Source organism: Microcebus murinus, chromosome 12 (assembly GCF_040939455.1).
Source record: "Microcebus murinus isolate Inina chromosome 12, M.murinus_Inina_mat1.0, whole genome shotgun sequence".
NCBI classification, from domain to species: domain Eukaryota; kingdom Metazoa; phylum Chordata; class Mammalia; order Primates; family Cheirogaleidae; genus Microcebus; species Microcebus murinus.
This window is the reverse complement of record NC_134115.1, coordinates 35401633-35421166: the sequence shown is the minus strand read 5'-3', so window position 1 is coordinate 35421166 and position 19534 is coordinate 35401633. Positions and strand designations below refer to the sequence as shown.

Genomic DNA, 19534 nt, shown 5'->3' with positions numbered 1-19534 from the left:
ACAGAGTGTCACACACACACAAAAAAATCAGATGAATGTTTATACAATGATCCAGGACAATTTTACACCCAAAGCTCAAAAACATTGAATAAACTGGTATACTTAAAATAATTTATGATACTAAAGTGAGTAAAAATGGAGATCCTATTGAAGCAACAGTAGGCTTATTCACCCAAATTGTACAGGCATCCTCCACTATCCTATAAAACAACTAGGTCAGGTTGCCAAGTTACCCTGAAATTTATTTCATAGTTTTCACTGCTATGGTACAGCAAGTGCTCATTACTCTCAAATAATCAAGGCATGGTTGAGAATGCAGACAAATTATAGTTTCTGCTTTAAGTAGCATATCTTCTAGCATTCACAGTTTACACATCTGTGAATATTTGAGTGAATTTCAACTTTTCTATGCTTGAAAAGGAAAGAACATTTCATGCAATAGGGACCAGCACAATGCTCTTAACCAAAGTTGCCAGATTCTATAAATTCCTTCTGGGTAGTTGCCAAAAGTTTTGGGGAGGAATCCATACTTGGAATCTAACTGAAGAATAGATAAGTAATAGCTACCAGAAATATATTTCAGAAATAATACAGGCTCACAGTGCCTCTGCTTAAAGAACTTAGCAAAGGCAATTTGTGAACAGTGCAATTTTCCCTTCATAAGGAAAAGCTGCCACATGTAATGTTGTAAATTATATGATGATTTCCGCACTCTTTACAGAGTGTACCAAGCTTAAAGTGGATCCGTAGGGGATAGTAGTTTCTAAATCACCTCAAAGTCAAATATTTTCTTTTTCATCATCATTTATGAAACACATTAGTAACCTAAACCTGACTGAACCACACATCAGAGTTAAGAGGAATGAGGTCCTGATTAAACACCTGGATCACTTTAATAGCAACTTCAATATAATCATCAGTAACCACAGAGCTTTGGAATATTAAAATGGTAATGTATGGTCCCAAGCAAAGCTTTAGATGAACACCTCTAGACCCATTTGAGGTTTGGGGTTTGGAATTCAACAAATAATAGAGTGGGAGCTGAGCAAGCACTTATATTCCAGCACCTGCCGCTCATTAACTCCATCTATCAGGGGAGGAAACCAAACCTCTCTGATGTTAGGCTTCTTATCCTTGAAACAGGAAAAATACTACTCATATGGCCCAGTTCACACAAGATAAGAAATAGTAGGAATGGAACTTTCATTTTTTGAGTGCTTACTCTGTGCCATGAACTGAAAACAACATGGTGAGGTGGGATCCTATTTTTTTATAGACGAGCACGCTGAGTCTCAGAGATAAAAACGTGCTCAAGGTCACACAATCTGTCACTGGAAGAATCTAAGTGGGAACACAAACTACTCTGACTTGAGAGGTCATGACCTTGCTCACATTTCAAATCACATTCACATGGATCATCTAAGGAGATGATTGACCACACACTGTAAATGGCAGAGCACCACAGTAACGTAGTGTGTTATTACTATAATTTTTTAAAAGTTGTTAAAATGTATTTTCTACTAAATACATCATACTCTTAGCAACAGCATGTCAACTCAAGAAACTAAGGAAAAGGCATGAATGAAGATGCAACTTGAGACCTAAAACAAAGGAAAAATATGGAAAATAAAATAGATGTGACAGTTGGTGACATCATTTTGTACATTTGTGCATTCACACACATCTGCACATAGTCCCAACCCACAAATGTCAAATATCTCTCAAGATGCCAATGGAAATTGCTGAAACCATTACAAAGAGCTGGGAGATTTGTTGTGTATGGCTCCACGAGCCAATACTGACAACTTGGCAGGCTGCTCACAAGAGGTTATGAGAGACACAGGACAAGCATGTTAGGCTGCTAATAGCCTGTGGCCAAGTCTCCCAGGGATAACAAAGAATAGCAAGTTAGCAAAGCTGAGCATCTATAGAATGCCTTAACCTTTTATTTGGTAGCCAAAAACAATTATGGTGAACTGGAAAGCTAACAAAGACATAGCGACTATCTCTACATAATTTTTCTAAGCATTTAAAACAGAGAAAAAATTTCATTCACCAGGGACAAGTAAACTGAATTATGGTTAAATTCACATGTTATTTGGTTATAAACACTCTTTTCCCAGAAATAAATTCAGTCCTGAGTATAATGGAAAAGGAAAAAAAAATTGATCTCTATACTTCTCTTCTACATTTCTATGTTTTTATGAGATTGTCAACACTCCTTCCAAGGACTCCATGCTGCCTTCACCTATCTCATCCCAAGCAGCAAGGCCCCCAAAGTTCCTGGCTATCCTTTCTTTCCCTCTCCTATGTTGCTGCTCTTTGTTTCTTCTGTTAAGAGAGGAGATGAATAAAACCCCAAAGCTACAGTGTACTGTTGCGTAGATTGTTTACTGCATAATCTTAGGTGGTATTTCTCACACTGTTTCCCTCTCAGAAATGATTTCATTCTCACCTGGTTATGTATAGAGCACAATCTGTACAACTGTACTCAGCAGCCCTGGATACAGATCCAAAACAAGAACAGGCATAAAGAGTTTTATCCATTCATCTCCTCATTCACTCATTCAAGTCAATAAATATTTGTTGTGTCTAGTGTGCACCAGACATTCAGAGGCCTGGGCAAACACCAGTAAATAATAATGTACAATCCCTGCCCTCAAGGAACTCTTAGTCTAGACATGTCAACAATGGATAACAGTACAAAGTAAAGCATGCTAGGCCTGGAGGTGTACAGGGGAGAAAACAGATGCAGTCTCAACACTGGGGAAGGGAGAGCACGCCTTACCACATTTGGGTTGAGCTTATGTCGAAAGCACGTGATGTTCACCACGTACGGCCAATCGTCGGGCTCCATGAGCACTCCAGCGGCATGGGCACACGTAACATGGAAGGAGGCCGGGCAGCGCCCATAGGAACACTGGATGCAGGCTCCAGAGACCTTCTTAACCCGGTGTCTGCAGAAGATGCATTTCTGGGAGGTTAAAAAGGAGAAGAACATGAACTCAAACTCTGTAAGCCCAGCCAATTCCCATAATTCACAGAATAATAGCCATTAGAGAAGAAAAAATCTGATTACATCAACAAGTCCTGACCTTTCAGGGGCCCAAGCGGCGAGAGCATCTGTGGCAATATAATCTGCTTACTTTAAAGGAAACACACTTCTATGGTCACACACTACCAAACATATGTTGAAACACTTCTCGTAGTTAGGAAAGCCAAACTCTTTTGCACATGCTCCGCCAGGTACAGAGCTCAGGAAAAGGCCCCAAGGGTGCTCTTGTAAATCATCCATGAACGCAAAAGCTACTTCTGTTTTACCTCCTACATAGCATGTCTTTATGTACGCTAAGAGGTGGAATATGGTTTGTGGCATAGACATGCACATTCCTACATCAGACGAGGTCTTCAGAAACACCCAAACAGCATACAGATGGGCTAAGTTTTCCATTGACAAGGATAAATAAAGTGTTAAATGGTCCAATGTAGGAACTAGGGGCTCAAGTGTTTAATAATCCAAATCTGAACCCTTCATGACTGACAAAAAATATGCCTTCGAACGTGAGAAAATTGAAAATCACCCTAAAGGGCATAATTTTGTTGAATGTCTATAGTTGATGATGCCTGGTGAAGAGAAAATGAAAATAAAAACAGCAATAATGATTATCACAATTAGAAAATTAAATTGCACACAATTAGCCCTAAACATTATCAGTGCATTTGTTATGAGAGATAGGGAAAATCAAACAGCGTCACTAAATATAAGATTTGTGCACTAATGCTTTAGGTTTAGGAAAATATGGTTGTAGAACAACATAGGGTCAGGACTAGAAAGCAGATGAAACTGATCAAAAAGTTCAATTTTTCATTGCTAAGGGTAAAAAAGGTCTACAATCTGATTAAATGCTGGTACAACTGCTTTTCTTTTGTAGGTACATTTTCCTTCCTGGGACAAAAAAAGGTACTTAAACTCAACGCCTTTTCGGAATTGTAATATTTTATCACAGACCTGTACACTTAACTTGTAACTCTTCTTTGTCCTCACATCCGGTCAGCAACGGGATTAGTTTCTGTCCTTTAATAGATTCTGTCCTTTAATCTTACTCTGATCTCTCCCTCCCCATTGTTACCAACTGCCACTGCCTCCGCTCATGGTGTCTTGCCCAGTATAGTAATGGCCTCCTAACTTGTATCTCCATATTTTATTTTATTCCATTTAAATTCATCTTCCCTTGGGCTGCCAGAGTGATCTCTTTACAACATAAATCCCATGTCACCACCACCTGGCTTAATATCCTTCACATATTAATGGCTTCTCTTTATCTCCAAGTCATTCAAAACAAAGAAACAGCATGAGATGGAAGAGCAAAGATTCATGTTCTACTTGAGCAGTGTTATTTCTCACCAGTCCCTATAAGGGCCCTACACTCCAGGCACTTATTGACTTCCCTATACATCCATATTCAGTGTATAATTAAGCATTTTTAAATGAAAGTTGAGGATGTGGCTTAGCTGAATTCAAAAATTACACATACATAAACAGAGAGAAAAACATATATACACACAGGTGCATGGGAAGTGTGTGCATGGGGGGAGAGAGAACTAAAACAAGACCCATCATAAGATGCATAAAAGCATTATTAATATCTTAACACCTATCTCTTTGGCAATCTTAGAGGTCAGTGAATAAGTTTATTAGCGACTGACAGGTGTATGAAAAGTGGAATTGTTCCTTATTTTCCTAATTAGAGAGGATCTTTTAAGAGTAGGACACAGTGTTGAGATTTAGCTAATTAAAGAATTGGTACCTCCCAGCCTCTGCCATCATTAGCTTCCTCATTACACGGAGGCCGTCCAAAACGGGGGAAGGGGATAGAGACAATATACTTAAGCCCCAAGAAGATTCAAGCCTTGGTATCTAAGGAGGGATATGGCCTCTATCAGGAGTAACAGAAGTAATAATTTCTAAAGCTAGAACCACAATGTTCTTAGAGTAAACCTAACTGTAGAATATCGTATTTCAATGCTTTGGAAGATATTTATTCTTAGAATTGAAGAGTTTGACTTAAACACCACACAGGTTCTTCAAGAGACAGTGAACCTCACAGAACCTACCAGGGGAGTCATTCTGAATGTATCTTATAGTACAGTCTGTGTAGTATTTCTGGCATCCATTTTCATTTGCTAGCAGCTAAACCGGTTTTTCTCCACAGTGGCTGAAACACCTGTGGCAAGTGGACACCTACACATGTCAGGGCTACAGAACCGAATCCAGTAGGTGAAACATATCTAAAACAAGTAAGACACTGCTGAAGAATGTTATCATGGAATAAGTGCTATCAAAGGAGTAGGGACAAAATGCTATATGGAACTAGAATGGCTGCTGCAATGAGTCATGCTTGGGGACAACAGAAAGAAGGCGGCTTTAAGAAAAGCAAAGACTGATTGGACCAATATGGTGCACTCAGCCCCTTCCTACCACTTATCTGGCTGCAAACCTTAAATAAATATACAGGAAAAAGAATGAAACCATAATAGCACTGACAACCAAGAAAGACTGCCATCAGAGGACCACAAAATGTGTCACATTGCTAGACCCTGAGAAACAGACAGAATGAGATCAACAGAGAAACCGAAGTAGATGAGCACTAAGCCAAAATAAGAACAGGCAAAGGATACCAAAGGAGTAAGCACAGGTCTCACCCCATAAGTCTCAAAGCTACCACAAAGCAAGAATGCACAATTAAAAGAAGAGGAGACCCTGGGTCGACATGAGGTAATTACTTCATTTTGAAACAGTGCCACTCAGAGTGTTTTTAACATGATGTTTCTGAAGATTCTTATACATACTTAGATTTATTTGGTGAGTACTGTTGTAGGACAGCTGATTAGTTAAAGTTATCCCTAACCCTGGCCTATAGAGACACTGATAATTTTGCCTTCAGAATGAAATCTTGAGACTTGCTAGAAAAAAAAAGTGAAGAATACCAGCCAGGCAGAGCTTCTTCCTCATATGAGAGTTAAGGCTAGAGAAGGAAGTAGAAAAAATCCTAAGTTAACTCCCAACCTCCTCAAGATAAATGGAGTTTTTGCATTAAAATATATAATAAATTTAAAAAATAAAATTTAAAAGTGTGTGTTTGGTGGGGAAGTAAATGAAGGAAGAGGATTAGAGAGCATTAGACTCCAGGGAGCTGACTGCCCAGCAAAAAGCTATCAGTAGGTATCTCTGAGGGGACGGTTCTGGCAAGGCCAGTGCTGAGAAAGGAGTGGCTCTGGCCTGTTCCCAGGGTGTCAGTATGTCCGGGGTGAGGCCGGCGAATCTGCATTTCTACCACGTTCCCAGTGATGCTCATGCTGTTGGTCCACGGCTCCCACTTTGAGAACCACTAGGTTAGAGGGTTAAAAAGGTAAAATATGTCACTTATTCTAAGAGCCTCCGGTACAAGGGAATTCAGGAAGTACATGGGGTTTTTTTTTCACCTATTCTTTAGTGTCAAGGGCTGAGAGAATCCTCAGGCAGACATGATTTATAAAGCACTGTACATTCTTGGGGGACTGGATTTCCATACTTATTCCAGTGGCATAGGCCATTAAGGCTACTAATGGATGGAGGAAGTAATGAAGTATCTGGCAATGAGGCTTTGTGTATCATTAGATTTCCTTGAGCATCCAGCTTGGCAGAGGGCATCAAGAAATGATGAGCTGTGAAGGAGTTGGAGGTTCAAAGCACATCTCCTTCCCTTTATGTTCCTGTTAACATAATTTGTAATACAATTTAGTTGTTGTTTTTGCCAGTTTTATGATTCTTTTTTCTTTCATAAATAGGTAATTCCCAAACAGGCACAAATGCTTTTTATTTTAATTATTGTTTCCCTATCAAACAAGTTACAAGCTAATGATAATGATACAATAACTAATTCCTTTTTCTTTTAGCTCTCCCAAGACACTTTTTTCCAGGCACTACATGGCAAGCTAACATTCGCAACTCAAACACGGAACTATGTTTGGGTTCAATAGGCATCACTATTGTTTTCATGCAGGCAAGTCAGAAGACTGAGGCTTTTCCTTTTCCTCCAAGTCCTTAAACACAGATTTATAGCAGAATCCTTTTGTTTTTAACACTACCTGTAAGATTTATGTTCTGCTCATCAGTATTCATTAAGTCAATCACTCATGTGCCAATACTGACCAGCGCTGAGGGATACTGCTAGAATGAAATCTGAATTCTACAGCAAGGAGTGTACAGTCCACTGGGGCAGACACCTAACAACGTGGCCAGAATGGAAAGCAGAATGTAACAACTGCTACAACTGCCAACTTCCTTTTCAGACAGAAAAGAGACAGGAGTAGATTAATTCCAAGAGATATCAGTTTAGCCAGTGAGATAAAGAGTAGCTGGGGAGGGAAGGAAAACAGGGACACTGAAAAGCAAGGGCCCCCCAATGCACTGATGCTGCAGGGCTTGGGCTGTATTGTGGGAGGCAGCAATTAATATGCAGCCTCACCCCACACATAAAAGAATATGGTAAAACACAATTTGATGTAAACTGCAACAGCTCATAACATGGTAAGTCCTCTGCCCCTACTCCCCCAAAAAAGTTATTTTGTAGGCACTCAGAGTTCACAGCATTAAAATAAATGGCTCATGATGCAAGTGTGTTGAATTAAATCCTTATTTATGATAGGTATCAGAAGCCATGTATCTCATCGCTTTTTGTTTGGTGAGATTCACCCTGCAAAAGGTGAGAAAGCTAAGAAAAAGCCAAGTAGCAGGCTAAAAGGGAAAGGCCACAGGGATGAGCTCAGCTAGGCCAAGAGACAGCACTAGAAAAATGGACAGAGGTGGCTGGGGATCAGATATAAAGCTACATTTATTCAAAACAAGGCTAAAGAGTCATTGTTGGCGCTGAGAAAATATTAAATAAGAATCACAAAAGAATTCTAAAACTAGAAAGGCCATAGCAGTTCAGATATAAACTGACAAATTAACAAATGGCTTTTGAAAAGTACTGTTTGAACAGCACTGTCGTACTTTGTTTTATTTGGGATCATCAGATAACACAAGGAAGATCACCAAGTATGAATCCTTTTGGAAACATCTTTTTTTTTTTTTTTTTTTTTTTAAGACTAGTCAAGTGCAGTAGTGAGGAGGGGGGAAAGTAGTAGAACAAGGAGTTCAATCTGTAACTGACTGTGAACAATCACGTGAGATAACTCACTACCTTCGGACCAGCCGGAAACATCTTTTAATCCAAGCACTGGTACACTGACTGCACAAAGTAGGTACCTAATGAATAGCAATTAACTAAATGAATGTTTCCTTATTACAATGTATTAATTCATTCTTTCAGCCATTTCTATACTAATTAAATATCTTCTATATAAAATGCATTTTGCAAAATGCAAATGGAGATGCAAAAATGAAAAAGATATAATCCTTGTATTTGAGGAGCTTAATTTGGCATATAAAAATAGTTGTAACAAAAACTTGTCAGCAATAATCACAATAGGAAAGATAAAGCCCCGCTGGGTTTAGGAGAGAGAGAGGGACTAGCAGAGCAAAGGTGAGGATAGCATGTGAGCCCTGGCTGGTGACTAGCCAGCAATCACACCAATCCACTGAGCAGATCTGTAAGAGCAGCAAGAGAGGATGAGCTTCACAGCAGCCACTTGAGGTATACCAAATACAGGACAAGGAAGCAGATATGATCCTGCTTTGACAGCTCAGGTCACAGGGAACCCATCAAGTGGCAGGAGAGTACAGACAGGTCACCTGTGTACCACTCTGAATGAGGGCAAAGTGTCCCTAAGTCCAGACATAGTTGGGTGAGTTCCATCCTGCTGGCTCCAAAGAACTCATGATAAAGTAAAAATGGGGTTTTCCCAAAGTTTCCTGTAATTAATTTCTGGGCATTCAGACGTGGTATGCAGTGCCTCTGCACCAGGTCAGGCGCTGCACTGGAGAGCTATTGGAGGACACGTTGCACGCTGGCTGAGATTACAGCAGCTGGGACACAGGACCTGAGCATGGCTCGGAGAAGCTGCTCAGCAGGGTTTTAGAGGACTAGGAAAGCCAGCAAAAGGAGGTAGACTTTGAGCTTATCCTCAAGGACTAGACTTTGAGCTATCCTCAAGGCTTTAGCCACTGCACATAGAGTGGGATGAAGAAAGAGAAAGGACATTCTAGATGGAAGTAATAAAACTCAGAGGTAGAAAAACATGAGCAAAATTGAGTCAAGAAGGGTGAGCACAGCCACGATGACAGGCTAAAAGCATGAGATCTTGGAAGATCTTGGACCACACTCTGGCATGAACTTTACTTGCCAAGGTGAGAGACTGATGATGACTTAGGAATAGCAGCTAATTTTTAGATGGAAATTAGGACTCCTGTTTTACTACAATTATCTGAGTGGCTCTGGGTTAAGCCTCAGGCAAGCAAGCAATTCTATAGCTCAGCCCATCCAAAAACTCAGCACGACCTTTAGCTGGGATGCCTGTTAGTCAGGTATGTCTCTTTATTTATTCATCTTTTGCTCCTCTAGAATTGGATAAATTCTACCTGTACTTTTACTAAACGTACCTGGCACATTGAATAAGCTAAGTACCTGGGGAATACCTTGATCCAACACCACACTCCTCCAGTCTTGCATGTAAGGAATACACAGTATTTCATAGTAGTTAGCAGAATGGACTGTGAAGTCAGACAAAGCTGATTTTGAATGCTACCTTGCCACAGGCACAGGGCAAGTCACAGAAACAGCAAAACTAACATGGCCTGTGCAGACGAAGTAAAGTGGTGAGAAGTCTGCGGGTAAGGGAGGCTGGCTGCTAAACACTTCCTGCCATTCTTTCCTAGCCCCCTCTCACCAGAAAAATAGAGCTTCCCCTCTGCACTATTTGAGCTGTGCAGAAAACTAAACTCAGACGTAAAAGCAGCATTTGCAAATAAATATTAAAGGCAACATCACAATCTCACGTTGAAAGAGGCATTTCACTGATAGTATAAGGCAGCTTTTGCTGAATCACAAAATAGGCAATGTTATCTACGTTGAAAAAAATCAATCACTTATTTTTGCTTCTCTCACAGCCTGTTAGGGCTCCATCCTTCAAGTTCATTTCAAATTTAAAGGGCAAAGAGGGCAAGCAATTATTGCATATGGAGAGCTATATGTACTAGTCCTTAGAACAAATATTATTCTACATACTTATTGTCACTACACATCTTGCAACTGATAAGTGGGGAAAGAAAGCCTCCTAAACCATGAAAGAAGTGTTCTCTAAGTACCTTTGTATTTGCATTTTTATTTCTTTTTATGTTAATATTAAAGAGCACCTATTTCCCAGAGGAAATTTCATTATTTGAAATTATTGTTTAGCAGAGACAAACCAGAAATTCTTACTCTCATTTCATAAAGCTTTTATTAGAATTTCAGAATTCTATTTCAGAATTATGGAATTATTTGCTTAAAAAAAGAAAAGTCACACTTGTTGGTACAACTGTGCCCCTCTAGAGCCACTGTTGTGTGTGCTCCCCACATATGAAAAGCTACCCAGATTTGCTTAGTTACTTACAACTTAAGAAGATTTCTCAACTCTCTTCAACATACCTAGTATTAGACCTCTCTGAATTAAATGTTGGAAACCATAATATATTAATCATTTAATTTGCATTAGTTAAATTAAAAGATGCACAATTTTCTTATCTGTCACAGTTTAGAAAGGCTGGCTTACAAGCTTTCTATTGCTCCAAGGACAAGCAAGAAAAAAAATCTTTATTATGAATATCAGATATGATTTGCTATTGGCATTATCGAAACAAGGACTAGCACACATTTTCTATTTATTTCTGCCTCAAGCCTGAAGACCTAAAGATACCTGACAAAAAAAACAAAATAAATCAAAGATAAGAACTAATTATCCTCAGCAATATTTGTTCTCAGTCAGTGCAAATATCCAACAGCATGAAAGGCTGCAGTGTTGTTTTTCTGAATTATTTTTTTTCCGAGAGGTGTGTACAGTTTCTCAAATCTCTGTTTTCTTTGTATTTATTGAAACTGCATTCATTTGTGAGGCCTGGGATGGAACAGCAAAGGCATGTCTAATTCTCAGATCTGCAATGAAGAAACTGTGTCCCACAAGCGGGTTTCAAGCACCTCCATCTTGTCCAACTTCCCCTAGGCATTTTTTAACATTTTTAAATGCATCTTTACAAACACTCCTGCTGCATACAACCTTCTTGCTGAATGATACTTATTTGAGTGGTTGGGGAAAGGAACAATAAAGAGATCTCATCATTTTTCTCTGACAATGACACAAGCTGCTTACTGGGGTACGCGTCCTGCTCTGAACACTAGAAGCTGTCCCAAGGCCCCTGAGTGCACCTGACCCTTATTAGAGACTGTCACCCATGAATTGTTCTGTCTGTGGCCTCCCCCAACCTCTTTGCCTCTTGTCTTTCAATTATGCTAGGAGCAGACCGCATTGAGAAAATTTATGATTCAGCTGAAATATCCCAGCATTGTGTCTCCAAATAAAACTAAGGAAGCAGTGATGAAAAGCTATAAAGCCAATGCAGTGCAGACATGTCCCAGGTGATCCTTCAGAAGAAGCACCTCTCCAGGTCAGACAACTGCAGCCCTGGGAAGGGCTGACTCAGGGTCTGGGTCGCCTGTGTGCACAAAGGCTGTCTAGTTCAGAGCCCAGCCCTTCTCCTGTAGTCCCCAACCACCACCTCCCTCTACTCAGGTTTCTGAGATGGTTGCCACAGGAGAAAAATCACTGAACATTAAGTTTAGGGACTTATGCTCTAGGTGAGGCAAATTTGAGGTTTACAATCTCAAGTGGCCCTTAGGGTCACTTAGAAATTCTTTTTACTTTTCCCACTATAGGGAATAGACGAAGGGCAGTGAAACAGGCTCTGGTCCAAGGTTTGGGGCAAACTTGTAAGTCTGCTACTATGTGGCCTTGCACTGAATTATTAATCAGGATACTAATTAGTATCCTGGATTTTTCTGGATTTCCTAGGTATACTTCCTTTGAGGGCTATTAAATAGCCAATATTTTTGTAATGACTTATTTATGATAAGAACGGTGGCTAAATTCTCTTATCTTAGTTGCTTCACTGGTCTAGTAAAGGTGATAAGAGCACCTACCCCTAATGAAGCTGCCTTCAGGGTTAAGAGAAATAACATATACAAAAGGTTTAGCACAGTACATGAGACATAGTAAAAGGTAAGAAATGCTACCCTTATCCTTCAGTAAATCTGTTCAAACGTGACCACTCTTTAACCTCAGTCCAACTCCTCACATTCGAAAGACAACTGAGAGGCTTCCTTCACCTAGACAATAGGGGCTGTCGGTCATAAACTTCCTACGTATGCTCCACCCTCAAAACATTCTGCTCATAATTACTTAGCAATTATACAACTACTGATCTTCCACATCTTATTCCGTAATGCATTCATAAATTATTACAACATCATAAACTAATTTTTACAATAATATAATCACTGTGCTTCAATATAATTGTTTTCTCTTTAATCGTGTATATTTTATTTTCAATATCTAAAAACATTTTTCTGAGAAGAGGTCCACAGGCTTTACCAAAAATTGCCAAAGCAGTCCATGACACAAAAAAGTTAAGAACCCCTAATGCAGAACAATTAAAAATGTTCACAATCCAATTCAAAGTATATGTTCACATAATTTAGAACACAAATTACATGAATACAGTGATGGCAACAATAGTGCACACATCTGAACAAAATTTCAATGAATGAACAAAAATGAAGAACATCGTTTAGATTAGGGGATTCCAAGGTTTTTCTTTTTCAATGTTGTTCTTTAAATGTTTTTATAATAATACAAAAAGATGGGGCATAAACCATGATTATCTTTAGAACTGTTTTTTCCTCATATTGTTTCAGAAATAGAACTTCCAGATTCACTCCTACAATGAACCAAAAACACCATGGTCTGGCCTCCATTTTTCTGTCTTTCCTGCTAACCATGAACAAGTCCTCAAAAGAGGCAACAGAGGAGTAAGGTAAATCTGTAACACACAGATTTTCTTCATGAAAATAACACCACCTCATTCACATTATCTACAATGGTTTTTTTCTGCCATGAAAAGTTGGCTGACTCCAAACGGATATTGACCAGCCCAGCAGTTACCTCTTCAGTCCAAGGGTGAGAACATTAAAAGTTCATTTCAATTAAAAGCAAATATTTTTCAGATGCTAGGCCACAATTTACTTATTCTTGGCAAGGCTTTTATAATGACCTTTCATTCTCCCTCTATTCCTTAATGGAATTTTCTCGATATTTAAAAATTCCATTTCTGTGAGATCTTTCCAAACAGAACAGTGAATTACCCAAGCAGATGTGTAAAAGAACATGTTCATACTCTGAGACGTTTACTGCTTCTATTACGGCTCACTGGCAATCATAAAACTAAAGTGTGGTCCTCTGTCATGCCCAGAACTTTTTAAAGATATGGTAGATAATCCAGTTCCTCCTGAAATTCGCACACCTCTATTTCTCTGTGTGTTTGCCTACATAAAAATATAAAGCCCATGAGAGAGGGGCCCATCGAGCTTCACAGTAGTCAAACTTCTTTTGTCTATATGTATATACATTGTATTTTATTGCTACATTTGGGGGCCAAAGTGGTAGTTTTTAATGGTAAATTATAAAGAAACACATCATTCTTTGGAATCCTATTCAAATGGCCCTCCCTGGTCAGATTAATGCAAAATGAGGACAGAGAAAGAAGAGTTCAAGGCCTCTAGTTTTTTATAATAAAGGTCACATTTGGGGCTTATAATGCTCACTGGCACATGAGAAGATTTCTAGACTAGTTCAAACATCCTTACCCCTACATGCCAGAGTAAAGGAGACTGAGATGTGGGGTATGGGGACAAGGTGCACTGCCCCTCTGAGCCCGAGCCTCTACAGCTGTACTGCACAGGGTCACTGTGGGATCAATGTGGTAATGGATACACAAGTGCTCTCTAAACAGAAAAGGTATTACAAACATGGCCATTGCTACTATTTCCTTTAAAAGATGAGGACAAAAAGAAACAGCAGAATGTAATGACATATCGGTTCTTTTCAGGTTGCCAAAGCAAAAGGCAAAAGAGTGGGTATAAGATATCCTTTCTGTCCTATAAATAGGACAGAAAGTCAGATCACCCCAGTCATCAGAGGAACAGACCACAAAGGGACAAAAAGAGTGTGATGCTAAGTAACCCTTCACAAAAGAGTGCATGTGGGAGCATTTGCTAAGCCCATGGTCTGAGTCCCGTGTCAAGACAAGCATCACCAACTTTTCTCTCTTCTTACTGACCTAATCTCTACCAAGTTCCCACATCAGGCCTCACTCAGCACATGTGACTTTTCCCATCTACATCTTCCTGTCATACGCCAATGTGTTCATTCTTCAGCCCTCACTGCCCGTTTTAATGGTAAATGTGATGACCAAGGCTTACCTTAGTAACACCAGTGTATGTTTCTCAGCTTTATTTTTATTTATTAATTTCTTTGTGGTTTTTTTAACCTTTTTTTTTTTTGTCCCACTTAACCCTCTGGTGAGATTTATTATTATGAAGGGAAAAAAAAATCTCCTTGCTAAGTTCAGGACTTTGAAGTATTCTGTATTTTACCCAGGACTTTGAAGTATTTTGTTTTCACTGTAATAGCCATATTTAGTAAACTATTTTTTTAAATAGGTTCACTAATATCGTGTATCTATCTAACTTTTTTTTTCTTTTTTGAGACAGAGTTTCACTCTATCACCTTGAGCTAGAGTGCCATGGCATCAGCCTAGCTCACAGTAACCTCAAACTCCTGGGCTCAAGTGATCCTCCCACCTCAGCCTCCTGAGGAGCTGGGACTACAGGCACACATCTCATTGTCTGGCTAATTTTTCAGTTTTTAGTAGAAACGCTGTTTTGCTCTTGCTCAGGCTGGTCTCAAACTCTTGAGCTCAAGCCATCCTCTCACTTCAGCCTCCCAAAGTGCTAGGATTACAGGCATGAACCACTGCGCCTAGCCTCCAACTAGCTCTTAAGGTAAGAATGTAGACATCTGTACCTAAAGGTCCTCTGAAGGTATATGGGACATGTACTTCTCCCTTTCTTTAAATGATTTTTTTTTCAGACAAGACTCTCATTTTAATTTATTTTTTATTTTTATTTCAGGATATTATGAGGGCACAAACATTTTGGTTACATTTTATGTCTTTGCCTCACCCAAGCGAGGATTAGAGGCATGCCCTTCCCCTCTACAATGCTCACCGCATCCATGGGTTGTGAGTTTACCCTCCCATCTCCTAATTCCTGGAGAATAAATGATTTTAAACATAAAGTATTTTAGTAAAAAAAAAAAATTCTATATTAGTGGGGTGGAAAAATTATCATATCCTATTACTAGACTTGTGTGAAGTTTGCCAAAATCTTAAACAGGTTTTTCATCTCTCTCTCAAGTGAATTCAGACCTCCGCTTTGGACTTGTATTGGTTTAAAGTCGTTCCTATGAAAGTGACAAACTGAAAGTTTCCATTGAAAACCACCTGATAGCCCCGAGGGAAGAAAGAGTCACCTGCGCAGGTTCATTTGAAATATTCATGAACTCGGTAGACAATCAGATTAAAAATGGAGCCTTCTAAGCACTGGACGTTTTTTGGGCTTTTTCCCCCAAATTTTAGGCCTTATGATGTCTTTTCACAACATGGCCCACCTGCTCATAAAATGCTTCCATGCCCCACTAGGATAAATATTTTCACTTGTAAACTTACCTAATGAACAAGAACAAGATATTCGATTAATTCTTCCCCTTCCAGGAAAAGTACAGTCATCAGTAACCATATATGAGAAATCATGACAAGAGGACTGGTATTCCAGTGTGTGCCTATTTTTGAAAGTGACAGGTGGGTGCACTGGCCAAATCATAGGAAACATGTAGTCTTATACATAATGAGTCAAAGAAAAACATGCTTAGGAAGTTATATCTGTTGGGGGAAAGAAGTACACCATACATCTAACAGTCATGGAGAAATAGTGCTAATGCCTTGATGGTTTTAAATACCGAACCTTCTGTGGGAAGGTCAATCATCTGCAAATCTAGCCAGTCCAAAGCCATTCCTTCACGTGACCACACCAGGCACTAATTCGAAGGAAACTTAACCCTTTGGAAAACATTTTATACCTGATCAAATTAAAAGTAGTACCAGAGGGATTATTTTTCCTAGCAAGAGCCCACAAGCAATTTACTTGACTAGAGGGAAAAAATGCAAAATCCTTTATCACAAAATAGCTTCTTAAATCTTTCTGCCAATAAACCTTCCATCCAACCAAGAATGCCTGTCCTCCTTGCTGATAACGAGTTGTGGAGATAAATATTTCATTTTTTCCATAAAACCCCAAATGATGTTTTCAAATAAAATAAAAATAAAACTACTACCACATGCCACTGTCGAAAATGGTCCTAGAAGAGGTAAATGTCATTTTAAAGGCTGTGTGTTAAAATATTTAGGGGAAAGAATCTACTTGTCAGGTTCCAACAGAAGCTCTGAAGAGGTTGTAAGTGCATCTATCAAATTTTCATCTACCTTGGGGTTGACCTACTAGGGAAACCACAAAAGCCTGGCCCTGTGTTAAGAGGGGGTTTAAAGCACTGGACAGTCACAAGGCCACAGTCAAACACAAAGACGGAGCTTGAGGGAGATTCTGCAATGGATCCCCAGGGAAGACACAATGGTATGAGTAGGCAGGGAGCTGTGTTCTGCTTTCAGCCACTGTTAAAGCTCCAGAATTAAATGCATCTCATCGCCCATCCAACTCCAAACATAGCAAAGTACTACCCAGCAAATCTCAGCAAAAGAAAGGCCAAGCCAGCAAAATATGGCAAGGAATTTTTTTTTTAAGTCTACTTTAAAGAGCTTCCATAAGCCCGCCCTTTGGGAATTATATTCAGTGACTTTTTTTAACAAGGAAAATTTGGTTTTAAGGAGCTTGTGGGAACATTTAACTTGCACTGGAAAGGTTATTTGTTCAGTGCTAGGCTAAAAGCCAAAATCCACTTTTAACCAGAGATGATTTTAATATTATACCTCACAAGAGTATTGTGTCATGTGAGCAGACTGCAGCCATAAGCAGTGAAGCAAAGTTATGACTTCCCCCAAAGACTCATTAAAATGTATTATTAAGTAGAAAATCCAAAAGGAACCCGTCTGTACTATCTCAGAAACAGTAAAAATGCTTTCCAACTTATCACTTCTTTTGCTCTGCCTTCTCTACAAATACCACTAAGTAAATACTGTGAAGAATTCGATCCTGCTGCAAAAGAGGATGAAAATGCCTTAAAGTTGTGTGCCACTATGATGCTCCATATGTAATTTTCCCCATAAATGTGTTATGAAGGAACAGATGATGCCTTCAGTGACTGTAAAAGCAAATAAATAAACCTGTGAAGATTTATGATTTTTTTAAACTACTCAACCCATAAAATATATTAAAATGTGTAAAATTAGAAACATTATTTACCTAGAAGAGCAATGATAGCTTTATCCAATTTTACTTTTTATACTTCCAAATTTTCATAGCTCCAATATTTTTCTTTATCCTTTCTGTTTTGGGTTTTAAGTCACGTCAATAATTTTGCCCATAGAATCTGAGGGTATTTTGTCAAATAAAAAAAAAAAAATAAAAAAAAAAAATAATTTTGCCTTCATTCAATTCTTAAAAAATTTCCCCCACGTCTTCAGTAAAAAAAAATTTAATGACTTCATGTAAGTCAGGCAAATATGCTTTAGAAAGCTGGACCAAATATCAACTTTCTTACCCAATCCTGCAAGAATGTGAAAGCACACTAGCAAAGGAGTTCCAGGCTGCTATGGAAACAACATCCTTTTTTCCCCAAAGTAACAGTAGTCCTGGCTGAGGACTACTGGCATGCAAGCTTCCAATCCAAGCCCATTGACAGCTTGTGGAGTGGACAGATGAGGTGTGGAAAATACTTTAAATTAGTTCATTTATCTTGTTGAGACACAGGAAATGGCAACAAATTTCTCTTATAAAAAAAAAAAGAATAGAGAAAGAATGCACCCCCAGTAATGTGTAGCAAATTTAGTCCATTAAGTCAAACCCTTCAGACTATCTCATACTATCTAATAATACCCACATCTTATGTCCTGAGGGAATTTTTTATGATCAAAAGATCTAGAAAGTTGGCTAGAAATCATTGACTGCTTCTGAATTTTTTGATGGACTCAAAGTTTATAGTCAAATAGTTTTGAATTCAATGCTTTTTGACTCATTTTAAGCAGATCTTGGGCCAATATTAATGTAAGTCTAGAAACTTGTAATAAAGAACTGAAAGTTCTTACAGGAGAACTCAGAAAAACCACATTTTAGATAGGAGGGCAAAAGATGGATTAAAAAGAGAATATGAACCTCCCCTAAATGTGAATGAACACAATGGCCTTTTCTCCTGGGTCCCATTCCATGGTTCAAACCAACAAACACTTGAGGTCCCTGCCTATCTCTGGCGTTTTATCTTTTCCTGCTTCATGGGTCCTTCCCAGGAAGACAAAGCAGAGGCATCATCAGGCCTGGAGGCAGAAGTAAAAGCCAAACGCTGGTCCCAAGATTAGTTGTACCAAAATCACTGAGAATTGGGGAATCATGAAGATGCTGGCCCTTCCCCACCCTCCAACTAGAAATTCTGATTCATAGGTCTGAATGGGAGCCCAGAAGTCTGTATTTTTGATGAGTACCCTGAAACAATTCTAATGCAAAGCCAGATGTGCAAATCCCTCAAGCATCCCAAAGCAGCCTTCTTCATAAACTAGAAGCAGATAGAATTTTGAAAAACTATGTACTCCTTTGCATAATTTTCAAGTGGACACATAAAATTCCTTATCATACGTTTAAATAATTACAGAGGTTATACTTTTTGTGGATTAAATACTGACATTTAGAAATGAAATACATATCTCCAAATACCATGGTGATTTGATACCTCCATTATCCATTTGGAAAAAGAATAGGTACTTCCTTACAGATTTTATAGCATTCCTGATTCTCTTTAAACTTACTGCACATTCCCCAGAGGATTCTACCTGAACGTGAGAGATGCTTGAAACTCTTTTATTGACCTACCACAATCCTCTGTAATGAAAATATGCATATTAATTGAAGTTTAATTTTTTAAAAATATCCTATGACAAGGTTCTAAAGTTAAAAAATCTTCTAGTTTGAATAATTATTACATTTGCTTTCAGTTTATAATTGATCAAAGCCACAAGTATATAACAAAATTGGTAATTATTAAGGAAAAAGTCCATTTTTATTGGAGATATATATTTTCGATAGCTAAAACTTTTATAAATTATTTTATAGATATATTATAATAAACTGCTACAGTAAGATAGGTTTCTGTGTCATTTTAATTACATTTTTCTTTTTTCCAAAAAGAAAAAAGCATTCACATTAATAAGTGGATGGAACTGGCAGAGTTTCGTTGAAGCAAT

General features: G+C 38.6%; 1 protein-coding gene across 5 annotated transcripts in view; it reads right to left on the bottom strand.

Annotated features, from left to right (window-relative positions):
• The window catches only part of KDM4C (lysine demethylase 4C), a 367466-nt gene that overhangs the window by 53676 nt on the left and 294256 nt on the right, over positions 1-19534 (bottom strand). For 4 of the 5 annotated variants that reach the window (XM_012738388.2, XM_012738394.3, XM_076008692.1 and 1 more), the window contains one exon: positions 2789-2974. In XM_012738388.2, coding sequence (XP_012593842.1) covers positions 2789-2974 — 186 coding nt within the window. The other variant, XM_076008693.1, reaches the window with a different exon arrangement.